Genomic DNA, 27,575 nt, shown 5'->3' with positions numbered 1-27,575 from the left:
CTCTTTGCACAGGAGCACAGACTGCCCCCCCCCCACCCCCCCAGCACAGCACCCACGCAGCCCCGCGTGAGCAGGGCTGGGACGGGCGTCCAGGTGTAGGTGTGCTGTGATATTACAAGTAAAGCCATGTTCATCGTGATCATGCCTGTGCTTTGCTCCTGGGACTGTCTGTGCATTATTATAAGTAGATTGCCTAGGTCAAAGGGGGCGAGTCCTTTGTTTTTGTTTGTTCTATTTATTAAAAATGGAGTTGGTATTCATAGTGTTTTAAAACATGCTTTTTCAAGCCAGTGCATACAGATTGTCTCATTCCTTTAATGAATTTCCATTTTATTTTTTAAAAATAGATAATACGTTTACAAACTTCAGAATTCAGCTTCCTCCTTAGCTTTTCTCCTCCAGCACCCACTTTGCTTTTCCCCTAAAGCAGCCAGTTTTATCTTTATTTTGTAGCTCCTTCCAAAGCTATATTTCGCATACATAAGCAAGATCGTAGATATGTTCTTCTTGTCCTCACATTTATACAAGTGGTTAGAGGTATGTACACTTTAAGTTTCTATAGATAATTGCTAAATTTCCATCTAAAGGCGGTTGTTGTTGTCGTTTTAAGATCCTTGTTGGTGACAGTGCAGAAGAGGGCCTGCTTAGCCTCATCTGCTAGGATAGCCTCATCCACTAGGTTAGCCTCATTCAGTAGGTTACCTCAGACTCTGCAATCTCTGCCAGCACTGAAAGGCGCTGATCTTATTTTTAATGTATCTCTTAAATTTAGTAAGCAGCTCTCATCATCCTCTAAACTGTTTTCTGTTTTAAGATCTTGTTTGTTGTTTTCCTCCTTGAAGCTGCTTTTATTCATTTATACATGTATCTCCCTTAGCATGTTTTCTTATCTCTTTTCAGTTATTGGAAACCTGAAACTTGGAGATTGGTTTTTCACTACTGTATGAGGTGCAAGTGTGCCTAGTTTACAAAGTCTGCACTCTCTCTTGGTTAGGACGTTGTGCCCCAGGCCCTGCTGGATCAGTATCTCTCCATGACCGACCCCTCCCGGGCACAGACAGTGGACACGGAGATCGCCAAGCACTGCGCGTACAGCCTGCCGGGCGTGGCACTGACGCTGGGCCGGCAGAACTGGCACTGCCTGCGCGAGACCTACGAGACGCTGGCCTCCGACATGCAGGTGCGGGGCCCCTGTCCACGCTCCCTCACGTGCAGAGAGCTTGCCGGTGACACCAGAGCACTCCCCCGTGGGTCCAGGCTCCTCCCTCCACCTGAGCAGCCTCTCTTCTTTTTTGTCTGAAGTGCTAGAATTAGCTTCCCGTTTGACCTGCTGAGGTTCCTAACTCAAAGCTGCTGTTGTCTAAAGTTTACGTGCAGATTAATTCTTGAGAATATAGGGTTTCTTTTTACCCCAGAAACAGTGTTATAAATGCTTCCTCCCTGATATTTTTCAGCCTTAGCAGGACTGCAGTCGTGTTCGGGTTGCCAGGGTCTGGGCCCAGCGGGCAGCGCAGTGCGGGTGGGAGAAGGTGGATGGGTGTGTGCGTGCCCGTTTGTGCACACGTGCTCACCACCACCACCCGTTTGAGAAACAAGAAATGGGAAACATTGACCCTTGGTCGTTTGTGGCTCTTTGTGGCTGTTTTCCCAGGCTTTGCCGACTTCACCTCCCCCCGCCCTTGGGTCTGTCTTCTATACACCCAAGTCCCTTTTCCTTCAGCGACCTTCATCTCTCAGTTATTCGAAGGCATCTGCTGAGACTAATTTATACTGAGTTGTGAATGGTTATCCCTCGGTGTCTCAGTTGACTTGGCAAGTTGGAAGTCAAGAGTCCCCTTGGGAACATAGTTTAAGTCCCTCCTCCGACCTCTGGAGAAGGTGATCCCTGCTCAGCCCTCAGGGGTGGAACTGGACGTGGGACACACAGGGGTGGAACTGTGTAACATACAGACCAACGAGTGTTTCACCCTCTGTATGAGGGGCTTTCCACCTTTATTCTGTGGACTCTCGGAGCTGCTGGTGATGGGGACGGCTCTGGATGGGTAGGGCTTATCCAAACATCCTGCCTTCTCCCATTTGATACATTGAACATGGGTACAGCATATTATCTCAAGAACAGGTTCTTGTGTTTGGGGGCGGGGATAAAGCCTTTGTTCTAAACAGCTTCTCAGCAGGTAAAGTTTTAAACTAAATAAGAAAGTAAACTTTTTAAAATTAAGGCCACATGAAGAAAAAGATGTTTTTGACATATAAAGTCTCCTGTAAATGGAGCACATTTCTGTTCCGGTGTTCTGTTCCAGGGCTGCCCGCAAGAGATTTTTCCAATCTTGTATCTCTTTAATTGCCAGTTCTTTAAAACGAGTTTTGTGGTTGTTTTTAATCCAGGGTAGTCTGTGCAGAGTCGGGAGGGCCAGCGCAGGGAGAGGCACACCAGCCAGCCTTCGATCCATGTGGGACGCCAGGAAATTGGGCATCCAGTGCTCTGAGAGCTACACAGGCTTCACCACCAGTGATCTCCAAGCATTTTTTTCCTTCCTAAGTGAAAGGGGGATAACATATACTGTGCAGGGATTTTGCATTTTTCTGCCAGTTTTTGATAGAAAGTAGGCATTTAAAACTTAGTATCTATTATTACTATTTTATTCTGATTTAACTTGAGATTAATAACATTCAGATATAATAAATTAACCTTCATACATTGTGCAAAAGTTAAAGTACCAAGACTTTGTGATCAGCCTACTCACGCAGTTGTCTTTATTTCTGCAGTGGAAAGTTCGAAGGACCTTAGCCTTCTCCATCCACGAACTTGCAGTCATCCTTGGAGATCAGTTGACAGCTGCAGATCTGGTTCCAATTTTTAATGGATTTTTAAAAGACCTCGATGAAGTCAGGATAGGTGTCCTTAAACACTTGCATGATTTTCTAAAGGTAATTTTTAAGTTCTTTTGTATAAAAACACACTAAAATTCTACTGTAGAGTTAAAGTTTTGACTTTATGCTGCCATCAAGATAGGTTTCTGTATGTTCTGTGTAACAAATGTCGCCATGACTTTGATGGTACCATGTGGTTAAAAAATAGTCCCATTCTGATCAGTTTTGCTAGTGTCACCTCAGTGTTGAATTTAAAAATTACGCTAAATTTCATTTTTAAATGACATTAGATCATGGTTACAAACATTTGTACCTTTTTTCTCATAATTACTGAACTAACATGTAGGAAATTACATGGACATTAAGCCTTCTGTAGTGTGTCCTCACCGCTCTGATGTGGATCTCTGGTCTCTGACGGGAGCAGCGCTGACTTTACAAATTGTTTAATCCTGGAGAATATTGTAGTCGTAACGTTTGAGGCGCAGAAGTATCATAATTGAAATTGCTCTAATTGCCCCAATAATGTCCCCTCAACTCAGAATCCAGTGGGGAATTGCACATGGAATTTAAATACCACGTCTCTAGCCATCTTAAATCTAGGACAGTTTCCCTGACTTTTCACCTGTAATGTCATGGACCTTTTTGAAGGGGCCAAGCCAGTGGTTTTGGAGAATGCCCCCCAATTTGAAATTGCCTGAGCGCTGTCACACAGTTAGATTCAGGTTAAACAGGTGTTGTCTGCCAAGAGTATTGCCTCTCTACCTAGGTCCCTGGGTTGCGTCAGGGGTAACACGATGTTGGCTCTTGGGTCCCTGGTGATGCTGAGTCCGGTCCCGTGGCCATGGGTCAGCTCACTTTTCCATCGAGGTTATTGACTCCTCAGTGGGCGATTCTTTCAAACTCTGAACATTTCTTTCCCTGAGTCCTTCACACAGTGCTTTTGCATTTCTGCATCTGTACCTGATTCTTGCCTGAATCACTTGTTACTGTGTGAGTTGTAAAATACTAATTTTCTGTTCTTTGTAATTCCTTCTGTGTTTACTAGTTAGTATCTCCTGTAAAGATAACCTTTCCCTTCTCTTCCTCTGCCTTTTTGGAAGTTTTTTTTAATATGTGTGGACTCCAGAATTACTTTTTTATTCCGTGTAATGTAATCTATTTCTGTCGGGTTTTTTTGTTTGTTTTTTAACATCTTTATTGGAGTATAACTGCTTTACCATGGTGTGTCAGTTTCTGCTTTATAACAAAGTGAATCAGTTATACATATTAATTTACATTCCCACCAACAGTGCAAGAGGGTTCCCTTTTCTCCACATCCTCTCCAGCATTTATTGTTTGTAGATTTTTTGATGGTGGCCGTTCTGACCGGTGTGAGATGATATCTCGTAGTTTAGATTTGTCCTTTTTCATTTCTAATTCTATTGATTTGAGTCTTCTCCCTTTTTTTCTTGTTATGTCTGGCTAATGGTTTATCAATTTTATCTTCTCAACCAGCTTTTACTTTTATTGATCTTTGCTATCCTTTCCTTCATTTCTTTTTCATTTATTTCTGATCTGATTTTTATGATTTCTTTCCTTCTGCTAACTTTGGGGTTTTTTTTCTTCTTTCTTTAATTGCTTTAGGTATAACGTTAGGTTGTTTATTTGAGATGTTTCTTGTTTCTTAAGGTAGGCTTGTATAGCTATAAACTTCCCTCTTAGAACTGCTTTTGCTGCATCCCATAGGTTTTGGGTCATTGTGTTTTCATTGTCATTTGTTTCTAGGTTTTTTGTTTTTCTGTTTTTTTGTGTTTTTTTTGCTATACACGGGCCTCTCCCGTCGCGGAGCACAGGCTCCGCACGCGCAGGCTCAGCGGCCATGGCTCACGGGCCCAGCCGCTCTGCGGCATGTGGGATCTTCCCGGACCGGGGCACGAACCCGTGTCCCCTGCATCAGCAGGCAGACTCTCAACCACTGCGCCACCAGGGAAGCCCTGTTTCTAGGTATTTTTTGATTTCCTCTTTGATTTCTTCAGTGATCTCTTGGTTATTAAGTAGTGTGTTGTTTAGCCCCCATGTGTTTGCATTTCTTACAGATTTTTTCCTGTAATTGATATCTCGTCTCATAGCATTGCAGTTGGAAAATATACTTGATACAATTTCAGTTTTCTTAAATTTACCAAGACTTGATTTGTGACCCAAGATACAATCTATCCTGGAGAATGTTCCATGAGCACTTGAGAAGAATGTGTGTTCTGTTGTTTTTGGATGGAATGTCCTATAAATATTAATTAAGTCCATCTTGTTTAATGTATCATTTAAAGCTTGTGCTTCCTTATGTATTTTCATTTTGGATTATCTGTCCATTGGTGAAACTGGGGTGTTAAAGTCCCCTACTGTGATTGTGTTACTTTAATCTTGGTTGTAGGCTTTTCTCTTTCATCACTTTAAATATGTCCTGCCAGTCCCTTCTGGCTTGCAGAGTTTCTGCTGAAGGATCAGCTGTTAACCTCATGGGGATTCCTGTATGTGTTACTTGTTGTTTTTCCCTTGCTGCTTTTAACATTTGTTCTTTGTATTTAATTTTTGATAGTTTGATTAATATGTGTCTTGGCGTGTTTCTCCTTGGATTTGTCCTGTATGGGACTCTCTGTGCTTCCTGGACTTAACTATTTCCTTTCCCATATTAGGGAAGTTTTCAACTATAATCTTCTCAAATATTTTCTCAGTCCCTTTCTTTTTCTCTTCTTCTTCTGGGACCCCTAGAATTCGAATGTTGGTGTCTTTCATGTTGTCCCAGAGGTCTCTGAGGCTGTCCTCAATTCTTTTCATTCTTTTTTCTTTATTCTGCTCTGCGGTAGTTATTTCCACTATTTTATCTTCCAGGTCACTTATGCGTTCTTCTGCCTCAGTTATTCTGCTATTGATCCCTTCTAGAGAATTTTTATTTCATTTATTGCATTGTTCATCTCTGTTTGTTTGCTCTTTAGTTCTTCTAGGTCCTTGTTAAATGTTTCTTGTATTTTCTCCATTCTATTTCCAAGATTTTGTATCATCTTTACTGTCATTACTCTGAATTCTTTTTCAGGTAGACTGCCTATTTCCTCTTCATTTGTTAGGTCTGGTGGGTTTTTATCTTGCTCCTTCATCTGCGGTGTGTTTTTCTGTCTTCTCATTTTGCTTACCTTACTGTGTTTGGGGTCTCCTTTTTGCAGGCTGCAGGTTAGTGGTTACCGTTGTTTTTGGTGTCTGTCCCCAGTGGCTAAGGTTGGGTCAGTGGGTTGTGTAGCCTTCCTGGTGGAGGGGGACTAGTGCCTGTGTTCTGGTGGATGAGGCTGGATCTTGTCTTTCTGGTGGGCAGGAGGTCCACGTCTTTGGTTTGTTTTGGGGTGTCTGTGGCCTTGTTATGATTTTAGGCAGGCTCTGTGCTTATGGGTGGGGTTGTGTTCCTGTCTTGCTAGTTGTTTGGCATAGGATGTCCAGCACTGTAGCTTGCTGGTCGTTGAGTGGAGCTGGGTCTTGGCATTGAGATGGAGATCTCTGGGAGATTTTCGCCATTTGATATTACGTGGAGCTGGGAGATCTCTTGTGGACAAGTGTCCTGAACTTGGCTCTCCCACCTCAGAGGCACAGCACTGACACCTGGCTGGAGCACTAAGAACCTGTCCTCCACACTGCTCAGAATAAAAGGGGGGAAAGAAAGAAAGAAAGAGAGAGAGAGGGGGAGGGAGGGAGGGAGAGTGAGAAAGAGAGAGGAAGGAAGGAAGGAAGGAGGTAAAATAAAGTGATTAAAATAAAAAACAAGAAAAAAATTTTTTTAAGTAATTAAAAAAAAAAAGGACAGACAGAACCCTAGGACAGATGGTGGAAGCAAAGCTATACAGACAAAATCTCACACAGAAGCATACACATACACACTCACAAAAAGAGGAAGAGGGGAAAAAATCATAAATCTTGCTCTCAAAGTCCACCTCCTCAATTTGGGGATGATTTGTTGTCTATTCAGGTGTTCCACAGATGCAGGTACATCAAGTTGATTGTGGAGCTTTAATCCGCTGCTTCTGAGGCTGCTGGGAGAGATTTCCCTTTCTCTTCTTTGTTCTCACAGCTCACAGGGGCTCAGCTTTGGATTTGGCCCCGCCTTTGTGTGTAGGTCACTGGAGGGCGTCTGTTCTTTGCTCAGACAGGACGGGGTTAAAGGAGCAGCTAATTTGGGGGCTCTGGCTCACTCAGGCCGAGGGGAGGGAGGGGTACGGAATGCGGAGCGAGCCTGTGGTGGCAACAGAATCCAACGTGAGGTTGCACCAGCCTAAAGCACGCCGTGCATTCTCCCAAGGAAGTTGTCCCTGGATCCCGGGACCCTGGCGGTGGCGGGCTGCACAGGCTCCCCGGAAGGGAGGTGTGGATAGTGACCTGTGCGAGCACACAGGCTTCTTGGTGGCGGCAGCAACAGCCTTATCATCTCATGCTTGTCTCTGGGGTCTGTGCTAATAGCCGTGGCTCACGCCCGTCTCTGGAGCTCCTTTAAGCAGCGCTCTTAATCCCCTCTCCTCGCGCACCAGGAAACAGAGGGAAGAAAAAGTCTCTTGCCTCTTTAGCATCTCCAGACTTTTCCCCGGACTCCCTCCCGGCTAGCCGTGGCGCACTAACCCCCTTCAGGCTGTGTTCATGCAGCCAACCCCAGTCCTCTCCCTGGGATCTGACCTCCGAAGCCCGCGCCTTGGCTCCCAGCTTCGCCCGCCCCAGCGGGTGAGCAGACAAGCCTCTCGGGCTGGTGAGTGCTGGTCAGCCCCGGTCCTCTGTGCGGGAATGTCTCTGCTTTGCTCGCCGCACCCCTGTTGCTGCGCTCTCCTCCGTGGCTCCGAAGCTTTCCCCTCCACCACCCGCAGTCTCCGCCCGCGAAGGGGCTTCCTAGTGTGTGGAAACCTTTCCTCCTTCACAGCTCCCTCCCACTGGTGCAGGTCCCATCCCTATTCTTTTGTCTCTGTTTTTTCTTTTTTCTTTTGCCCTACCCAGGTACGTGGGGAGTTTCTTGCCTTTTGGGAGGTCTGAGGTCTTCTGCCAGCGTTCAGTAGGTGTTCTGTAGGAGGTGTTCCACATGTAGATGGATTTCTGATGTATCTTTGGGGAGGAAGGTGATCTCCGCATCTTACTCTTTCGCCATCTTGAAGCTCCTCCTGTCATTTGTTTTGACCATCAAATCTGGCAAATAAGAGCCCCTTAAAGCCACTCCTGTGTCCTTTCGATCGGCCCCCTCACTGCCAGGCACGTCTTACTTTCAGGCCTACCTTCTCCTTTGTCTCCAGCTGGGAGTCAGGATCTCCCCAAGGAGCCCAGGTCTTTTCTGGTGGAGAGTTGGGATTTAGAAGCCAAGATCCAGGAACTAGATGTGCTCATTGCTCCTGGACGTCGTTTCTTTTAGGCTTTTTCAGGGGACAGGAGCTAGGAGGGGGTTTTTTGGTTTGGGGAGTTTAAAAAATTATTTAGTTCATATTGCATCTTCCAGTCCAGTACCATTTCCTCTCCTTTTTTCACATTTTTTTTCTTTTCTATTGTGGTAAAAACTCTTGTTTTCAAAAATGTTAAATTATTTAGTCATTTGCTCAATTCGACGTTTTAGAACTATTCCAACATCAAATTAACCAGGTAATGGTCAAGATTTCCTTCAGCACTTTCTGTCATTGGAACATGTTCCATGAAGATATATGGTCAGAATACTGAGTTTAAACTTAGACTTTTTCTGTGTGACTCTTATCTGTTTGATGTACAGTTAAATTTATTTGCTTCTGTTTATATCAACTTTTAGGGTTCTCCCCCTTAACTATAAACCTGCTCTTAAATATTTATAGAATGGTTATTGGGATAAATTTGTTCTTTTCACTCAGATATTTATTGAGCACCTACAGTGTGGCATCGCAGTGCCGTCCACGGGGCTCACACCATGAGCAGGGGCATAATCCCTGTCTTCAGAGGGTGTGTGACAACAAGGATGTCACAGAGTGTTCTGGTAAAGCTTTGCCCGGGGACAGTGGACAGTAGAGGCCACTCACTGGCTCAAGAAGCAGATACTTCAAAAGGGGAGAACGACTCTTGAAGATAAACGGGATTATCAGGGAAAATGGACTTAATACCAATTTTTAAAACAAATGTACCTACTACATCTGTTCTCCTTCAGAAGAACTAACCATGTGATTTAGAGGTTTTTTAAGCAGTAAAGGCAGGTAAAGGAAATAATGTCTCTGCCATGTCCTAGTGAATATTTTTATTTGTTTCTTCAGCTTCTTCATATTGACAAAAGAAGAGAATATCTTTATCAGCTTCAGGAGTTTTTGGTGACAGACAATAGTAGAAATTGGCGCTTTCGAGCTGAACTGGCTGAGTAAGTTCTCATACTTGATCAGACTGTTTGGGGGGGCGGGTGTTGCTTCATCTTTACCTTTCCTGGATTTCTTCATCACTTTGTGTGGGTCCAAGTTTCTGCCTGGTATCCTGTTCCTTTAACACTGCCTGTAACACAGGTCTTGCTGGCAGTGAATTTTCTCAGCTTTTTTTTTATAAGACCATGTCACCTTCACTTGTTTTTAATTGTGGTAAAATACACATAAGCACTTTTGCTGCTGGTGCAGTGTCCCCCCATCTAGTTGTAGAACATTTCGTCCTCCCAAAAGGACACCCCACGCCCATAAGCGGCGGCCCCGCAGACATCAGTCCGCTGTCTCCGTGCGTGCTTGCTTTTCTGAGCGTTTGCTCCAGGTGCGCCGCGTAACCCCCAGCCTCTGTGCACGGCTCCCTCACTCAGCACAGTGTTGCCGGGGTCCATCCACGTGGCAGCTGTGAATAATACTGTGATGTGAACACACCACCTTTTAAGCCATTCGTCTGGGTTGTCTCTGCCCTCCAGCTGACGTGAGCAGTGCTGCTGTGAGCACTGATGTACTGATACAAGGTTTTTGAGGTGGATTTGCTGGGTCATCCAGTAATTCTCTGTTTAACTTGTGGAGGAACTGCATGACCGTGTCCACAATGGCTGCAGTGTGTTACATTCCCACCAGCAGTGGATGAGGGTTCCCATTTCCCCACATCCTCCCTGGCTCTTGCTGTTTTCCTTTTTTTTTTCTTTCTAATTGCAGCCAGTATTACAGTGGGTGTAAAGTAGCGTCTCACTTTGGTCTTGATGTGCATTTCTTTAATGTTTAGTGATGTTTAGCACCATTTCATGTGCTGTTGGCCATTTGTATATATTCTCTGGAGAAATGTCTATTCAAGTCCATTGCATATTTTTTAATCGGGCTGTTTGTCTTAAATTGGGTTGCTGAATTGTAAGAGTTCTTTATTAAATATTCTGGATTCTGGACCTCACCTGCATTTTCAAAAGGTATCTTTGCTGGGTGTGGAGTTTAGGGCTGAGTTTCTTTCGGTGCGTGACAGGATAACTGCCCTGAGTTCTGTCTTGCCTGGCCTCCTCTGCAGCTGGTGTGGACGGCAGAGCCCGTCCAGGCAGCAGGTGCTGGGTTGGGCGGTGGTGTCTCCATATGACCTTCTGTGCCCTCTGCACTTCATCTCGTCCCGCCGTGGGTTGCCACTGCCTTTTGCTGATGATGGGTGCTGGGGCTGGGGGCCTCCTCGTCCCGTTCTCTGCGCACCCTCTGCCCCTGTATCCCTCCGCCCCTCCGCCGCTGTATCCCTTCGGCTCTTCACCCCCGCGTTCCCCACTCTCCTCCGGCCCTGCGCTTCGGCATCCCTTTACTCCTCTGCCCCCCTCCCCCCGCCACCGCTGCGCACGTGCCCCTCCTTCCTTGTGCCCCTCCACCCTCCCAGCCCTGGGCTGCGGTTGCCCCATGGTGGAGGCCGCCGGGTGGTGGGCAAGGGGAGGCCCTCTGCCCCTTGGTTCGGCCTTGGTCTTGGGGAGGCCTGTGTGCTGGGCTCCCCAGAGCCTCCACCCGCCCCGGGGCTCGTGTCTCTGCCCTGGACCCGTGCTCGGTCAGGGCAGTGCATCCCGCACCTCCGCAGCAGGACGAGGCTTGCGCTTGGCTCCGAGGCTCTGCGGCCCCACGCCGGGAACGGGCTTTTCCTATCCCCTGTCTCCGGCTGCAGCCTGGCCTTGCCCGGGCGGGGGCGCAGACAGGCTTTGCTGACCCTCCACTGGCCACAGGAGACTTTTGCTCGAGAGCAAGGCCTCCCTGTGCGCCCCAGGCTGGGAGGGGGTCTGCGGGGCGCCTCCCGGGGGATCCGCGTGCCCTTGGGCAGGGCGGCTTATCGCTGCGCTGGTTGTCTGTGTTGTCCGCCTCCTGCCGGTGGCACACGTAACCCGCCACAGACACACAGTCCGGGAGGTGGGAGTCTCAGCGGGTCTGTGGTCCTCCTGGGAGGGTGTCGTTGCCTCCTCCACTCAGGCCGCTGGGGGACGCCCTGGTCCCCGGTTCTCGGTGACTTGGTGGGAGTAGGTGCAGGAGGGGCCTCCCCGTGTCCCCCACCCCTGGTACCAGAGCCTCCCTGAGAAGCTGCCCGGAGCCTGACTGGTACACAGCAGGCTGCCTGAGGCTGCTGGCACCTTCTCACTAGACGGCTGCTGTGGGGACGGGAGTTTCCCAGCAGGTCCTCAGCAGGCACCGCGGGACCGTGTCCCGTGTCCCCATGGAGCCAGCCGGGACGTGCTTTGCTCTGTGTCCGTCGCCGTGGATACAGTTCCGCAGTGTTTGTGTCCTGAACGTGTGTGTTGTTTAGATGCAGATCCAGACACCCAGCGTCCAGGCCAATCGCTGGTCTCTGCATGTGTTCCTCTCACAGACACGACCTTGGTGACTCACGCTTCAGACGAGCAACCTATTTTCATTTGTCATGTTTATTGTTGAGTTGTAATTGTATTTTTATAATTCACTTTGTAGACAGCTGATCTTACTTCTAGAGTTATACAGCCCCAGAGACATTTATGACTATCTACGCCCCATTGCCCTGAATCTGTGCGCAGATAAAGTTTCTTCTGTTCGTTGGATTTCCTACAAGTTGGTACGTGTTCAAGTTCTTACAGCCTTAGCCCAGCACACGTTTGGTGAGAACACCAGGCAGAGGTGTGGCTCACCAGCGCGTGCCCCCCTAGGTTGGCGAGATGGTGCGGAAGCTGCACCGGGCCGCGCCGCCCACCTTCGGGGTGGACCTCATCCGCGAGCTGGTGGAGAGCTTCGGCCGCTGTCCCCGGTGGTCTGGGCGGCAGGCCTTTGTCTTTGTCTGCCAGGTGAGTGCGGCCACACCGGCTGCCTGTCTCCTTGGGCCCCTTGCCCCCCTCCACACCCTCGCTCTTATCCCTGAGGGTAGAGCTTCGCCATCTGGCTCACCCTTCCCCGCTCCGTCCCCCGAGCTCCCGAAAGCGGTGCTGCCCTGGCCGTCGTCCTAGTCCACGGAGCTTGTGGGTCTGCGGCTGTGAACGTGACTGTGATGCCAGGCCTCCGCACAGCTGTGCGTCTCTGCGGGGACTTAACTGTATCATTTTGTTTTGAGCTCCTGAGTGCCTGGAATATTGTTTTAAAAAGCTGTAACTGAAACCTGAGGCACTTAAGTTGTTTCTAAAAGGTTTTGCGAGCTGGTATTACTTACGGCCTGGTCGATTGAGCCGGCAGATTGAAGCAGGTCTTTCTGTCCCCAGACCGTCATTGAAGATGAATGCCTGCCCATGGACCAGTTCGCTGTGCATCTGATGCCACACCTGCTCACCTTGGCAAACGATAGGGTTCCGAATGTCCGCGTGCTCCTCGCGAAGACGCTGCGACAAACTCTGCTAGAAAAAGGTAGGCGGGCGACCCATGAGGAGGAGGGTAGGTGGTGGGGACACAGGGCAGGTGGGCGCCCGAGCGGAAGGGTTGGGGTCATAGGAATAGTCTGGTCCGAGAACGTGCTGCGACTTGTCAGTGGTTGTTTGTGTCAAGAAGGGACACAAAGACGATGAAGGGGTGAGGAGAGCGATGTTGAATTTTCACTGTTCTGTTCTAGATGAATTTTTCTTTATAATTTAAAACTTAGTAGTTTGAAAAGTTGGAAATTCAGTGAGGACCGTGTGACGAATACTGCCTTTGGTTCGCCCCACGTGAAAGGCTGTCGCTGCCGTTGGGGTGGGAGGCGCGTTCGAGTTTCCTCCTGCGTTTCACTCATTAGGCAGGAGACGTGCCCCTTAGCGTTTGCTTTGCTGCAAATTATGAGCACCTTAAGATTCAGGTGGTTTTACTTATTGTAATCCCCCAGAAATGCCTAATAAATATCATTTGAATGCGTGAATTCACGAACAAAGCACAGAAAGAAGTTTGTAATAGACTTCAAAGAATATGGGCAAATTAACGTTGCTTCTTTTTTCTCCTTTGGAATTTATCATATTGAACAGACAGAGAGGACTCTGGTTTTGTGTGTGTGGTTTGTACTTGGAAATGTTTTTCCTTTTACTGAGCTAAGTAATAGCTGTAACAAGTACAAGTTTTAACATATTTACTAACATTGCTGCCATTAAACATCATGAGATTTAGACTTATTAAAACAAGATAGGGGCTTCCCTGGTGGCACAGTGGTTAAGAATCCGCCTGCCAGTGCAGGCGACACAGGTTCAAGCCCTGGGCCGGGAAGATCCCACATGCTGCAGAGCAGCTAAGCCCGTGCGCCACAGCTACTGAGCCTGCACTCTAGACCCCGCGAGCCACAACTACGGAGCCCACGTGCCACAATTACTGAAGCCCGTGCGCCTAGAGCCCGTACTCTGCAGCAAGAGAAGCCACCGCAGTGAGAAGCCCGTGCACCGCAATGAAGAGTAGCCCCCGCTCACTGCAACTAGAGAAAGCCCACACGCAGCAACAAAGACCCAACACAGCCAAAAAAAAAAAAAAAAAGATTAATTCTCCTACATTTGGGGATTTTTTTCATAGAACACAAATCAATTTGGGTTACTGTTTATAATCCAACAAAGCTAATTTCATTTGTGATTTGCTTTTCCTGTTTCCAGAGTATTTCCTCACCTCTGCCAGCTGTCACCAGGAGGCCGTGGAGCAGACCATCATGGCTCTTCAGATGGACCGTGACAGTGACGTCAAGTACTTTGCAAGCATCCACCCGGCCAGCACCAAGATCTCTGAAGATGCCATGAGCACGGCCTCCTCCACCTACTAGATGGCGTGGACCGGGGTCTCCCCACTCGTGGGGAGCTGAGGTTTGGCTCGTGACCACACGTGGCCTGGGACAGCTGTGGGGGACCTTCCTCCCTTGTAGACTTGATTGCAGGTGCAAGTTACCTACACCGATACCAGGGATTTTCAGAGTCAAGAGAAAGTACAGTAAACATTATTATCTTGACTTGAAGGGAAAATAATTTCTCAGAGGATTATAATCGTCACCGAAGCCTTAAATCCTTCTGTCTTCCTGACTGAACGAAACTTGAATTGGCCTAGCATTCTCCTTGTGGAAGGGATGGGACTCCCAGAGGCCTGCGTTGCTTTCTGCTGGTTTAATTTAATGACCGAGAGGTGGAAGTGCAGCCAGAAGGCGGCCGCGAGCCGGGATGGGGAAGAGACCTCCAGTATTAACCCTCGCTGTGTCCACACGGGCAAGGCCCTCGTGGGGTCTGCGGCCAGCTGCCCAGTCCAGCCCCAAGTGTGTGAACGGGAAAGGAGATATGTTCTGGATCTCTCCCGCGGGCTTGACGCCAACACTAAGTAGAGTCTGATTTCAGCTCTTAAATGCAGCATATTGCTGTGTACATTTAGCGCCTTGGCTGAGTATCTGTGTCCTGATTGTCTTTCATGCTGGTCATGACCTGAAGGAAATTTATTAGCGCGTATACTGTATGTCAGGTGTTTTTGACTTGATCATGATCAGCTCTGAGGTGCAACTTTGTCTCACACACTGTACATACCTGTGCCTCCCCTGGGGAGGGCCGCAGTCTGTAATCATGCTGTTCAACTCTTGTGCACAAGTTCTCTTGTTCAAATAAAATTTATTACTAAGATCTATACAGAGAGAGAGAGACACTTCTGACTGTTTTCTAGATATCTGCGAATAAATGCAATTCGTGATCTGTATTAATGATTTTAGTACAAAACGGGAAAACTAGATTAAAATATGTCTTTTAACTAGTTCGGTAATTTCTTTGAAATCTGCGCACACCCCCGGGCCAGTTCTGCTCTTGGCTGGCAGCGGGGCCTCCTGGGCAGCCCCCCACCGAGCGCAAGCGTGCACCTGGGGCTCACCCTGGGGTCTTCACTCCCAGGAGAGGCCTCCGAGCCCAGGTCTGCCTGTGCAAGGGGCGGTGGTGGAGCCTGCCTGCCCACGCGTGTCTGCATCAGGTGAGATGCTGTGTGAATGTGCTTTTATGAAGGGCTGTGGAGAGATGCTCGTTGCTTTTTTGAGCCCAGGTTGGGAGACCCTTGGCCTCTGAGCGGCCGCAGTGCTTCTGTGATTTTGGTTTTGTCTCCTCAGCTAGTGGGGACTCCCCAGGTTTGTAGTTAAGCTGAGTAGGGCCTTGAACCTTGGCGGATAGATTTGGGGATACACACAGGCTGCTTCCTGTATATGTCATTACAGATGAGCCTTCGGTCTCTTACTCGTGCATTGTAAGCTGGATATTTGTGCACTGGGAATGATGTGTGACCAGATTCCACTGAGACAAATGAACCAGTAAACACAGGTAAGGTGGGGCACAGGTAATAAGGGCAGGGCTGTGGAGGGGAAGGTGGTAGGTGGTGGTGGCTGGGGAAGGCATCTGTCAATCAGCCTCAGAGCAGAGGTTGAAGGAGGGTGCGATCTCTTTTGATGTCATTTAGCCTAATTTTTGAGGTGCACGTTCTCTGCTATTAAGCTATAATAATATACTTTGCCCCTCCCCCAAACTTCAGTTCTATAAATAAGAATTCTACACTAATAGCTGCAGTCTTTTAAAACAGTGGTAATAATAATAGTCCATTTTGGGGTAAAGAACTTGAATTTAGGCCAGCTCTTCCCGTGTGGCGTCACGCGGGCCCATGTCACCGAGCCGCGTCCTCACACCCTCGGATCCCGAAGAGCCGTGATGCCAGGTCCCTCCACGGCAGTGGACAGGGAAGGCCACGAGCATCGTTGAATGGCCGAGGCCGCCCCGGTTTGAACCATCACTGACGGCGCTCAAAGAAGACGAGGCTGGACCATCAGCTCCTGATTTCAGCTCTTTCTTTAGTGGCGACAGTGCAGCCCTCCTGCCGTGGCCCCGGGTCCTCCCGCAGGTGTGGATGGAGTCATGGCCGCCAAGCCCAGAGGACGGAAGGAAACCGGCTCCTGGAGGCAGCAGGACACTGACGACTCCACAGTTCTTCCAGGTGCCCCAGAGGCAAAAACAGCCTGCAAACCAGTTAGTAACCAAATCTTTTAATTTCACAGTAGAAAAATGAATAATGATATGTCCTCATAGGTTAATTGATGTTGGGTAGCTAATCTCAGGAGAAATTCTGTGATGATGTGGGACTTTTGAGTGACCAGGGTGAAGAGGAAACTTTTTTTCCCCCGAAATTGGAGCTTCCTGCTCAGCCCATGTCCTTGGCCATGGCTGGTGTTTCTCTTCCACCGCCTCCTGCAGCCCCTTCCTCGTCTGCCTCCTCTGACCGGGCCTGGTCCCCGGTCCCCGCATCCCTGCCCGGGAGGAAGCGCCTGCGAGCTCTCGTGAATACGTGAGTGTCCCTCCCTGAATCTGCCACCCCGAGGCCACCAGCCCTCCTCTTTGACTCTTAGTGGCTTGGGGGTCGCCTTTTTGCCTGTGAGCTTTGTCCTTAAGCCCTGGAGATACTTCTGATGCCAGACCCGTGCAGTTTGTCTAGAACCCTCTAGAACCCTGAATTGGCAAGGGCTGAGGCCCTCGGAGCCATCACAAAGCCGGCCTGGCAACTCAGCCTGTGTGGGACGCTTGCACCCCTGCCCGGCGCCAGGTGGGCCTCCTCCTGGCAGCACTAGGTCCCAGGGAGTGGGTGCCGGGGCCCAGAGGGTGGACCCTGTGTGTCGGGGATGCCCCCAGGAGGCGGGAGCAGCCGGTGTTAAATTGACCCCTGACAGGAAAAGGGCTGCGCCCCGGGCCCCGGATACCCGTGCTGCTTTCCTTGTGCGGTAACGTTTTCTGTGCAGCATTCCAGGAGCTGGAAGCAGTGAGCGACAGGGAAGAAAAGGTGGAGGCTCCCAGCAGCTCAGAGCCGAGCCCATGCCTCTTGGAAGGTGACGATCCTCTGACTGAAACCAGTCACAGAAGGTGAGCCTGGGAATAGATGTGAGTAAGCAGGACCTCGAGGTTTCCCGCGTTCACCTCTATAAATGCATCAAGATGAGCAGGGTGCATGGAGAGGGATGACGGGGCCCCGCTGAGGGGTGTTCCCGGGTGACCTGCCTGGGGCACAGCCCTGGGCTCACGTGTCTCCTCCCCACCAGAAGCTGGACTCTCAAATCCTCCACCAGAAACTCCCAAACTGGGCATTTTGTGACCCCTTGAATACAAGTGTTTTGCCCTCGTGGAGGTTTGACCTTGAGAACATCTTGACTATTTGTAAACACAAAATACGAACTGTGATTCATTTTTGTTGCAGTCCTTTTCTGCTGTGAAATCCACTAACCCAAGTTAATTCCTGGACCATTTTCATAGGGAACTAATGGCCTAGTTTTAGTCTCATCTGACAGAAGTTATTTTCCTTAAAAATTCTTTTCCTAGAAACTTAACAAGTGATCAGATTTTAGTCCCTGGGACGTTTTTTTTGTTTGTTTTTTGCGGGTCGCGAGCCTCTTGCTGTTGTGGTCTCTCCCGTTGTGGAGCACAGCGCAGGCTCAGCGGCCATGGCTTACGGGCCCAGCCGCTCTGCGGCATGGGGGATCTTCCCAGACCGGGGTACGAACCCGTGTCCCCTGCATCGGCAGGCGGACACTCAACCACTGCGCCACCAGGGAAGCCCCATTCTTTATTTTAAAGTCTATTCTATCTGATATGAGTATTGCTACTGCAGCTTTCTTTTGATTTCCATTTGCATGGAATATCTTTTTCCATCCCCTCACTTTCATTCTGTATGTGTCCCTAGGTCTGAAGTGGGTCTCTTGTAGACAGCATATATATGGGTCTTGTTTTTGTATCTATTCAGCAAGCCTCTGTCTTTTGGTTGGAGCATTTAATCCATTCACGTTTAAGGTAATTATCGATATGTATGTTCCTGTGACCACTTTCTTAATTGTTTTGGGTTTGTTTTCGTAGGTCCTTTTCTTCTCTTGTGTTTCCCACTTAGAGAAGTTCCTTTAGCATTTGTCGTAGAGCTGGTTTGGTGGTGCTGAATTCTCTTAGCTTTTGCTTATCTGTAAAGCTTTTGATTTGTCCATCGAATCTGAATGAGATCCTTGCTGGGTAGAGTAATTTTGGTTGTAGGTTCTTGCCTTTCATCACTTTTAAGTATATCATGCCACTCCCCTCTGGCTTGTAGAGTTTCTGCTGAGAAATCAGCTGTTAACCTTATGGGAGTTCCCTTGTATGTTACTTTTCATTTTTCCCTTGCTGCTTTCAATAATTTTTGTCTTTAATTTTTGCCAATTTGATTACTATGTGTCTCAGCGTGTTTCTCCTTGGGTTTATCCTGTATGGGACTCACTGCGCTTCCTGGACTTGGGTGGCTATTTCCTTTCCCATGTTAGAGAAGTTTTTGACTATAATCTCTTCGGATACTTTCTCTGGTCCTTCCTCTCTCTCTCCTCTTTCTCGGACCCCTGTAATGTGAATGTTGCTGCATGTAATGTCCCAGAGGTCTCCGAGGCTGTCTTCGTTGCTTTTCATTCTTTTTTCTTTAGTCTGTTTCACAGCAGTCAATTCCGCCATTCTGTCTTGCAGGTCACTTATCCGTTCTTCTGTTATTCTGCTATTGATTTCTAACAGTGTAGTTTTCATTTCAGTTACTGTATTGTTCATCTCTGTTTGTTCTTAAACATTTCTTGCATCTTCTCAATCTTTGCCCCCAGTCTTTTTCCGAGGTCCTGGATCATCTTCACTATCATTATTGTGAATTCTTTTTCTGGAAGGCAGCCTATCTCCACTTCATTTAGTTGTTTTTCTGGGGTTTTATCTTGTTCCTTCATCTGGTACATAGCCCTCTGCCCTTTCATCTTGTCTACCTTTCTGTGAATGTGTTTTTTCCCCCATAGGCTGCAGGATTTGGCTATGTTTTTTAAAAAAAATAAGTTTTATCAAACTACACAGGTGCAAAATTAGAATTTGATTTTTCCCTCTGTTAAAAAGACAAAGTTATCTTCGATTATTGGTGTGCTCTTTAAAGAACTAGTTGTTGTTTTTATTTTTATTTTTATTTTTGCAGTACACGGGCCTCTCACCACTGCAGCCCCTCCCGTCGCGGAGCACAGGCTCCGGACGCGCAGGCTCAGCGGCCATGGCTTACGGGCCCAGCCGCTCCGCGGCATGTGGGATCCTCCCAGACCAGGGCACGAACCCACGTCCCCTGCATTGGCAGGCGGACTCTCAACCACTGCGCCACTAGGGAAGCCCTGTTGTTTGTTTTACCTTTTAATTAATCTGCCTGGACAGCAAAAATTTTGTGCGTTACCAAAATAACTGACTCTGCTTCATGTTGTCTTTATCAGGTCTTTTCTTACTTAACAAAACCCAGTCTTCTCAACATAAGGAGAACTAGCTTTTGTTTACCTTCTCTATTTGCATTTAATATCTGGTACTGTAACTTTGATGCATTATTATATCATAATGATTTGTGATCCTATTTAATCAAATGTTTGATATTTTGACATTCTCTTAAAATCAAATTACTAAATTTTTGACCTCATAGTAAACTTTGAGATTTCCCAGAGGGCTCCTGGAAAATCTCAAAGGATTTGCCTCTCACCTTGTGAAACATAGATATTAGATTACATTTTTAAGTCTTTCGTCATTTACAGACAGTTACTGTTTTACTCAGACGCTCTTGCAAAATTGAGACTCACAGAAAGGACCCTATCAAGGACTCTTGACCACTGACACTGCTGCCAAATTACAAGGTGTTGAACCTCAGGGGTATTTCACAGCTGAAAAAGACTCTGCCAGACATCTGGCCCCCTGCAAACGCTGGAGACCTCAAATCAAACCGACCGGGAAGAGGAGCAGCTGACATCAAGGTAGGATGCTTCTTCCCAAGATGTCAGATCAAGAGGATTGAGAACCTTTCTTTCCACATTTCTTTCCATTCCTCCTTCCCTCCCTGACCATCCTTTTCCTAACTCTTACCCCATGAAGGCCTTTCTGATTCTTCTGTTCACCTTTTGCTTTGCTCTGGCCTGGAAAGAGAATGCCATTGTCTCAGGCCATCGCCAAGGTGGGTAATAAGACCTTCAAGTAACTGCTGGACTTGCCAAGAGGCTGATGATCACGTAGTTCTGTCCATCACAAACTTCACCCTGATTCCCAAAGTGACAGTTTCTATGGAAGAAACTCAGCCTTCTCTCTATCATATCAGGAACCCTGGGTCCACTTCCCCACCTCTGGTTAGCAACCCCAAACCCAGGGAATATTGCATCCAGGCTAAAGAAGGGACACCAGACAAGGGTAACCAGAAGAAAACCACATATGCAGCCTGCAGATCCTGAAATTTTACTGGCCTCCCTGGCTGTCACCTTTCCACTCCTGAGCCACAGACTCGAGCCAAAATTACCAGAAGGCATTCATGATTCAAAATTCACTTCCCTCAGCAAATCTCCACTTTCCTGGCTAGGAGAAAGTGCAAGTGAGGCTATGATCAGGGACCTCTCCTTAACTCTCAAGGATACTGAAGAATCTGCTGCTAAAGCAAGAGCTGCCCAGCAAAAACTCCCCAGACTCTCTGGCCAAAGTTGTTCTTGAAAATAGGAGAGCTCGTGGTTACGCTTTAGCTGAGCAATGAGGTTATCTGTGCTGTGGCCAACACCCCCTGCTGCACCTGGATTGACACTTCTGGGGACGTGGAAATTCAGCTCCATAAGCACTGAACAAGCCACATGGCTTAAGAAAATGATTCCTTCAATAGGCTCTTTGACTTACGTCGTGACTTTGATTGCTTAGGGTCTCGGGGACCCCAGACATGGGATGATCCTGCTCGGAATAATCATAGTAGCCACCCTGGCGCACTGGATTCTCTCAAAAGCGTTCAGTGCATGTTTGCAGCTGCTAACCACCAAGCAAACGATCTCCCTAAGACTGGAACATCAGAAAAGAACAAAAAGAACAACCGGCTTAAAGAATGTGAACCCACACAGACTCAGCAAAAGCTGTGAGAGCTCCAGAGCAGTAGCTGGGAGCAGGGCTGAGAGTCTGATTAAAAGGGGATAATTGTTAAAAGACAAAATAGTGGGCCCAAAATGGAGTCCCCTAAACCAACGGCCCCCAACGTTTGTGGCACCAGGGACCAGTTTCATGGAAGACAATTCTTCCATGGGGGGGTGGGGGGTGGGGCAGCAGTTTGGGGATGATTCAAAAGCATTACATTTCTATTATTACATTGTAAAATATAATGAAATAATTAATTATACAACTCACCATAATGCAGAATCAGTGGGAGCCCTGAGCTTGTTTTCACTTGCCACTCACTGATAGGGTTTCGATATGAGTCTGCAAGCAATTGATTATGCTCTCTGTGCAGTCAAACCTCTCTGCTAGCGATAATCTATATTTGCAGCCGCTCCCCAGACCTAGCATCACCGCCTCAGCTCCACCTCAGGTCATCAGGCATTAGATTCTCATAAGGAGTCGCACCCTAGATCCCTCACACGTGCAGTTCATGGTAGGGTTCACGCTCCTATGAGAATCTAATGCCACCGCTGATCTGACAGGAGGAGGAGCTCAGGTGGTAATGCGTGTGATAGGGAGCGGCTGTAAATACAGATGAAGCTTCGCTTGTCCACCGCTCATCTCCTGCTGTGCATCCCAGTTCCTAGGTCTGTGGCCTGGGGTTGGGGACCCCTGCCCTAAACGAAGCCCCCACATCACCAAACTGAGACTAAATTGTAGTTTTCACTTCCCCAGAACTGGAACCTAAAACTGTCGACCGGGAGTCGCGTGATCAGCACCAGGACAGTGACCTGCCTGACCCCTGCCGTCCCCTACAGGAAAGTGCGCTGGCCATGACCAACCTTTCTGCCAAATCAGGCCAGCTGACCTGCGCGTCGGCTGGAAGGACAGAGCTCACCTCCCACCGGAACCAGGGCATTGCTCACAGGAGCAGCTGCAGATCCAGGCCAGCTCAGCACGAGCCAGTGTGGAGGAGGAGGAGGAGTCCTGATGGCGGCAAAGCCTGCTGACCAGCAAGTGGGCGTTGACTCTGCTGAGGTGAGGGATGCAATGTGAGTTGACACACAAGGTTCTCTGCGCTCCTGGACCTTGAATGAATATCAAACCAACTCCTTGCCAGCTACAGGGCACTCAGTTATTTCAAAGAAAGAACAGCTACGAAAAACGGAATTTTTTTTTCCTCAAATGGCTGTTGAATTTATTTGCTTGATCAATAATGGTCCTGGCAAAAATTAGTTAACCAACACTGAGACAACTGTGATGAAATACTAATTTTAAAAATTCATGACACTGTGATAGAAATTAGAGTTTAAACACAAAAGAATCCCTTCAATATTGCCAGCAAATATAACATGAATGTAACATGACCGACAGGACGGCAAGGCTTTTATACACTGATATTTGACACCTGACCGTATTTTCAGTCACCGTAATATCTTCTCTCCAGATTTAAAAAAATAGTATGCTGATTTCTATAACAAAGCTTTTTTCGTACAAAAATCAAATAATGGCCAACAAGTCACAACAGTGCAATAGGTAGAGAATAAAAAACAGCATTAAACAGGTGCTGAAAATAAATACTAACCAGGAGGAGAGGACAGAGCCCTCAGGGGCGGGGGGTGTTTCCATCACCTTGAGTGTGTGGGGTTTGTCTTCACAGCCGTGAGAGCTGACAACCTCGTGGAGCCACTTATTCGGACACAGCGGGACTGGACCGAGTGCCTACGAGCCGGCCTCCCAGACACCTCGGGTTGCCAGAGACGTGGTGGGGTCAGGACTACGGCTGACTCCAGAGGAAAGCCATTTCCTATCGCTCAGCCTGGTCAACTGGGCACCCAGCAGCGGTTCACCCGGCCCCTGTGGACACTGACATCTGAAATCTTGTGTAAGAGCATAGCTACCCATCCATATGGCTTATTCAGGCAAAGAGATGCTTACATTCTAGCCCAAGCAAGCAACCCACGACGTTCTGTTCTAGGGGCAGGTTGGAGAAACAAATCCTCTGTGTGGATGCCCCGGGTCCGGGCAGCCGCTCCCACGACCCAGCGACAAGCGTCTGCTGAGCCCAGGCAGCAGGAGCCGGGTGGCCGTGGTGACCCTGGCCGGCAGGCAGGCTCCGGAGCAGCTGTGTCTGCGGCTGAACAGGCTGCTGTGGTGACTTGGGCCCGGGGTGTGGGGCAGGGAAGGTCACCCCCGTGAGAGCCACTCGGGCCAGTCGGGAAATGTGAGGCGGCTCCCAGGACAGAATCTGCACCACGGAGGCGTGAAGGCACAGGCGAGAATGGCGGGCAGCGGAGACCCTGGAAGGGGACACGGCACGGGCAGGAGTGAGGCTGCCTTGTTTGGTTCCCCCTTGAACGAGAGAAAAATCCTGATTCTGCCGTAATAAAAAGGAAAGAAAGACGATTTTTTGGTTTAAAAAGAAGCCACTCAAGGGTTAAAAGTTATTTTAACAAAGGAAATTAATCTTCAAAGAAGCTAACACTAGCTGGAAACTCATCTGTGCCCGACAAGCCCGCACCGCCTGCCGCTCTGTCCTCGTGTCACCTGCGGCGAGCCGCCCGCGTGGAGGAGGCATCTTTACAGTGGGGACGGTGGAGGCAGCGCTGACGGGGCTCCAGGCCACTGCTCCGGACGGGCGGGTGGCGCTCAGATGGGCGTTTCCTTCCTGTCCCTGCCGGGCGAAGGCCGAGGCTGCTCCTTGCCGCTCGGGGGCGGCTCCCTGGCGACGGGCTCGGGCTCGGCCTGGGGCTCAGGCCGGGCGCGCTGCAGCTGGAGCAGGCGGAGCTGCACCCGCAGCTCGATGATGGCCTCACGCTCCTCGTGAATCGCCTGGTTCAGGTGGTTGTTCTTGATCTTGAGGGACGGGAACAACAGTGCTCACATCAGCAAGAAGGCTGCAGACAACAACTCCCGCTGACCACAGAAACCTGGCGCCACACCGGAGCTACCCGCCCTCAGTCCGCGGAGTCCAGGTGACGCCCTGCCCCGCAGACCTCCCTCCTCCGGCAGGGGCGGCTGCTCAGCCCCGCTCGCTCGGCGCCCTTCCCGGGGCCCGTCCCTTGCTTTCCTGCCCACTCCGAGCGGCCCTGTGCCGACCTGGTGGGCGGCCAGATGGGGCAGGGGCCCTTGTTCAGACCAGGGGGCTGTTCCCTTCGTTGCAGCAGCCTGACCTACAGCCTGAGCGCTGAAGTTCTGAGGACCGTTTTCCTACTCAGCATGTTCGTATGCTCTGTAAAATGCTGAGCAGGACGAGGTGCTGCCAGCTGGCCCGTCTCCCATGGCCCCCTGGCCTCGGTCCGCGGCTCTGGGGAGAGGACTCCCGAGCTGGGATCCGGTGTGGAATTGCTGGTCTGTCCTGGCACCTGCCTGAGGGAGGGGAAGCTGCCCACAGCCCTCGGGTCTCCTCTGTGAGGAGGGGAGGGCGAGAAGGGAGACTGGTCAGCGTGCTGCCGGCTCCCCACACCGTGTATGCCCTGCACGCTCCCGGTGGGACACCCCCCAAAGTCCCCCTCCTAGGCCTGCCCGTCAGTCACCGACGGCAAGCAGAACACGTCTGTCGGGAGCCCCGCGCTTGCCACGACCTCAGTGCAGCCTCGGGTCCCCCGCGCCCACCTCCAGCTCCTCGTTCTGCCGCTGCAGGTCCTGCAGGATGAGCTGCAGCTCGTCCTCATCCTCGCTCTCGCTCTCGCTCTCTGATGAGTACTCCTCGGTCTCGCTGCGGCCGTGCTGCTGGCGGCTGCGCGGGGGCGGGGACAGGGCGGGAAGCGCGTTACCGGCCAGCAGAGACAGGCCGGTCGTCTGCCTCTAGACTGACCAGCTTTCCATGGCTGCACTCGATACTGCACCGTCCTTAAGACTTAATAAAGAAGAAACTGAAGGGTCACTCTGACGCCTCCACACGGAAGGCTGAGCGCTGGCCACCTGTGCTCGCGCCGCAGTCGGCATCCCTGGAAACCAGCCCGCGGCTCTCCCTCACCTCTGGATCTCGGCGATCTCCGCTCGGAGGCGTTCCATCTCTTCTTTCTCCGAGGCGATCTGTCGGCGCAGGAACTGCTCCATGGCCAGGAGCTCCTCCTGTTCAGTCAGGATCTCATTCTCCTAAATAATGACCACTGGTGAACACCTTGAAGAGTCTGAGTCTAGGAAATGTCACTCTTTTGGGGTCTCCTGTCACCCTGAATTGTTTCACCCCATACACTAACACAAGTTATGGGAAAGCTGCTTGTACTGCACACCCAAAAAATACCCCATTTCCCTAATGTCAAGAAAAGGCTTCTTTGAGAAAAGGTAGACTAAGTTGTTTGGGAGGAATGACTAGATTTTTCTCAAGACATAAAATGCCACTTAGGAATCCTCCTTTTGCAAAGGCTCTGCATGCCGCCAGCACACTGGGCACAAAGCAAAGTTCAAATGACTCCGTGTGTTTTTGCTTCCCAGTCCTTTCTGAATGCCTTCCCACTGAGAGAATCTATTTTAGGGCCACAGTGGGCTTTGACAGTGTCACTAGGAAAGAAGGACCCAGGAGATGAGAAGCTGGTATCAACATCACCTGAAAGTAGATCTAGTGATGGAAAGATGTTCACAGAAGAAATTTTTCCCCACCACAAGCCACCATCCTCCTCAACCCACGTCCCCAGAGATAATATTTAAACAGTAAATATTCTCCTTTAACAGAATACGCTTTTCTAAAACTGATTAGCTCACCTGAGGGGATATAAATCCCTATCTGCCCAAGATCTAGCTAGCCCTTTCAACCTACTGAAAGAACCAAAGCAGACAAAACTTAGAAGGTAACAGAGATGGAAAGCTACAGAAATTAGCTGGAGGCAGCAAAGGTCTACAGCATTTTTTCCCAAACAGGTAGCGAGAGGATAAGAACCTGTGATCAAATGTGAAAGACGCTAGGGTCAAATTCTAAAGTCAACTACCCAAAGCCTCCCATGTGCATAAAGAATCTCTCTCGGAGATATGATATCCATATTCCCCAGGTGTTTCCAAACGCAGAGAGGCTCATCCTTTAACCTCAGTGCACTTAGGAAAGCTATTGTTCCAAGAAATACCAGATTGAAAACTCTGAAATAAAGACATATTTGGGACTTGATTCTCTCTTCAGGGGAGAAGAGTTATACGTCCCTGGTAGGCAAAACAATGTATTTTCAGAAGTGAAAAAAAGGATTGAAACTTGTAGGGCTTTAGGTATCCCACATACGTGAGTTTCTGGGAGCACTGACTATGCTGTCAGAGCCTAAAACTTCATTCCTTTCTGGTTAAACTCTGGGAATTTCCAGAACAGAGTAAGATTGAGTGAGAAATTCAGAAAGAAAAGAGCTCATCTTTAGCTCTCTGCCTGGAAATACAGTAGAAACTCAAGAGCTGTTTGCCAAATTGATTAATGAATAATCGAACAATTCATCTCCAACAACTGACTTTCACCTGCAAAGAATAAAATATCTAAAAGGTGTTATTAGCAATGACTATCAGCTAAAATCTGTTACATTTCAAGGATCCCAAACTTTGTGACATCAGGAAGAACAAATTTTAAAATACTGAAGTCCAATCTCATTAATATGGAACAACTACACTAATTTGTAAATTAGAGGAAATACCTATAACTCAAGACCTGTGTGTGAGTGAAATGAGATGAAATAAAACAGCTAGAACGGTCTCCAGTAAGAAGCAATCACTCAGTACAAAAGGTAGTTTCTTCCTCCAGCTGAACATTTACGCAAACACCACATAAAGGTAGGGCCAAATACAAGTAAGCCCCTCTAAAACCTCTAAATCTTCTCATAAGTTTGGTTAAAAGATTCATACCTCTGTAGTTGAGCTTCTCAAATTATAATATAAAATGACCATCAGCAGTCTGGCAACACACTCCTGAACAACCAATGGGTCAGTGAAGAAATCAAATATTATCTTGAGACAAATGCAAATGGAAGCACAACATACCAAAACTTAAGGGATGCCGAAAAAGCAGTTTGAAGAGTGAAGTTTATAGTGCCAAATGCCTACACTAAGAAGAAAGATTTCAGTGTATACCTCAAGGAACTAGAGAAAGAACAAACCTAAAATTAGCAAAAAGAAGAAAATACTAAAATCAGAGCAAAAGTAAATGAAATGGAGACGAGAAAAGCAATACCAAAGGTCAATGAAGAATTGGTTTTTTAAAAGATAAACAAAATTGACAAACCTTTACCTAGATTTAGAGGGGACTTAAATAAAATTATAAATGAAAGGGAAAACATTACAACTGATACCGCAGAAATACAAAGAGTTATAAGACACTACTATGATGCCAACAAACTAGAAAACCTAGAAAAATGGGTACGCTTTTTGTTGTTTTGATTCCCTCTATTTGCCATTTCTTCCTGGGTAAGTTCTTAGAGGCATTAAAACCCACCAAGACTGAATCAGGAGGGAATAGAAAATCTGAACAGACCAATAA

The 27,575-nt window shown here is 48.4% G+C and overlaps 3 protein-coding genes across 5 annotated transcripts in view; 1 reads left to right on the top strand and 2 right to left on the bottom strand.

The window, feature by feature from the left end:
* PPP4R1 (protein phosphatase 4 regulatory subunit 1) overlaps positions 1–14,027 on the top strand; it is a 56,071-nt gene extending 42,044 nt beyond the window's left edge. For both annotated transcript variants that reach the window (XM_024763936.1, XM_024763937.1), the window contains exons 13-19: positions 995–1,180; positions 2,767–2,928; positions 9,129–9,229; positions 11,736–11,856; positions 11,948–12,082; positions 12,491–12,632; positions 13,829–14,027. In XM_024763936.1, the coding sequence (XP_024619704.1) occupies positions 995–1,180; positions 2,767–2,928; positions 9,129–9,229; positions 11,736–11,856; positions 11,948–12,082; positions 12,491–12,632; positions 13,829–13,992 (1,011 nt within the window). In that variant the 3' untranslated portion in view covers positions 13,993–14,027. The remainder of the gene's footprint in view (positions 1–994; positions 1,181–2,766; positions 2,929–9,128; positions 9,230–11,735; positions 11,857–11,947; positions 12,083–12,490; positions 12,633–13,828) is intronic.
* Positions 14,028–16,197: 2,170 nt separating this feature from the next.
* LOC112412292 (uncharacterized) lies at positions 16,198–21,140 on the bottom strand. Its single transcript, XM_024763940.1, has 3 exons — positions 20,882–21,140; positions 20,093–20,142; positions 16,198–17,092 (listed from the first exon to the last, which is right to left on the bottom strand). The coding sequence occupies exons 1-3, from the start codon at positions 20,921–20,923 to the stop codon at positions 16,225–16,227; spliced, it is 960 nt and encodes a 319-aa protein (XP_024619708.1). The 5' UTR covers positions 20,924–21,140; the 3' UTR covers positions 16,198–16,224.
* Positions 21,141–22,297: 1,157 nt separating this feature from the next.
* Positions 22,298–27,575, bottom strand: part of RALBP1 (ralA binding protein 1) — a 33,652-nt gene continuing 28,374 nt past the window's right edge. For both annotated transcript variants that reach the window (XM_024763939.1, XM_024763938.1), the window contains 3 exons: positions 25,107–25,228; positions 24,743–24,866; positions 22,298–23,983 (listed from right to left, as the gene is read on the bottom strand). In XM_024763939.1, the coding sequence (XP_024619707.1) occupies positions 23,777–23,983; positions 24,743–24,866; positions 25,107–25,228 (453 nt within the window). In that variant the 3' untranslated portion in view covers positions 22,298–23,776. The remainder of the gene's footprint in view (positions 23,984–24,742; positions 24,867–25,106; positions 25,229–27,575) is intronic.

This window comes from Neophocaena asiaeorientalis, unplaced genomic scaffold (assembly GCF_003031525.2).
Source record: "Neophocaena asiaeorientalis asiaeorientalis breed wild unplaced genomic scaffold, Neophocaena_asiaeorientalis_V1.1 scaffold110, whole genome shotgun sequence".
Lineage (NCBI taxonomy): Eukaryota > Metazoa > Chordata > Mammalia > Artiodactyla > Phocoenidae > Neophocaena > Neophocaena asiaeorientalis.
Note: the sequence above shows the minus strand (reverse complement) of the source record. Positions and strands in the feature narration are given on the sequence as shown.

Bases quoted from the DNA above. Each gene is read 5' to 3' on its own strand.
- LOC112412292 (XM_024763940.1), bottom strand. From the start codon at position 20,923: ATGTCTGGGGTCCCCGAGACCCTAAGCAATCAAAGTCACGAC. The intron at 20,143-20,881 runs GTAAGTCAAAGA...TTCTCTTTCCAG, and splicing joins TAAGCAATCAAAGTCACGAC to GCCAGAGCAAAGCAAAAGGT. The intron at 17,093-20,092 runs GTAAGAGTTAGG...ATCTATTCCCAG, and splicing joins ATCAGAAAGGCCTTCATGGG to GCTCACCTTCTGTGACTGGT.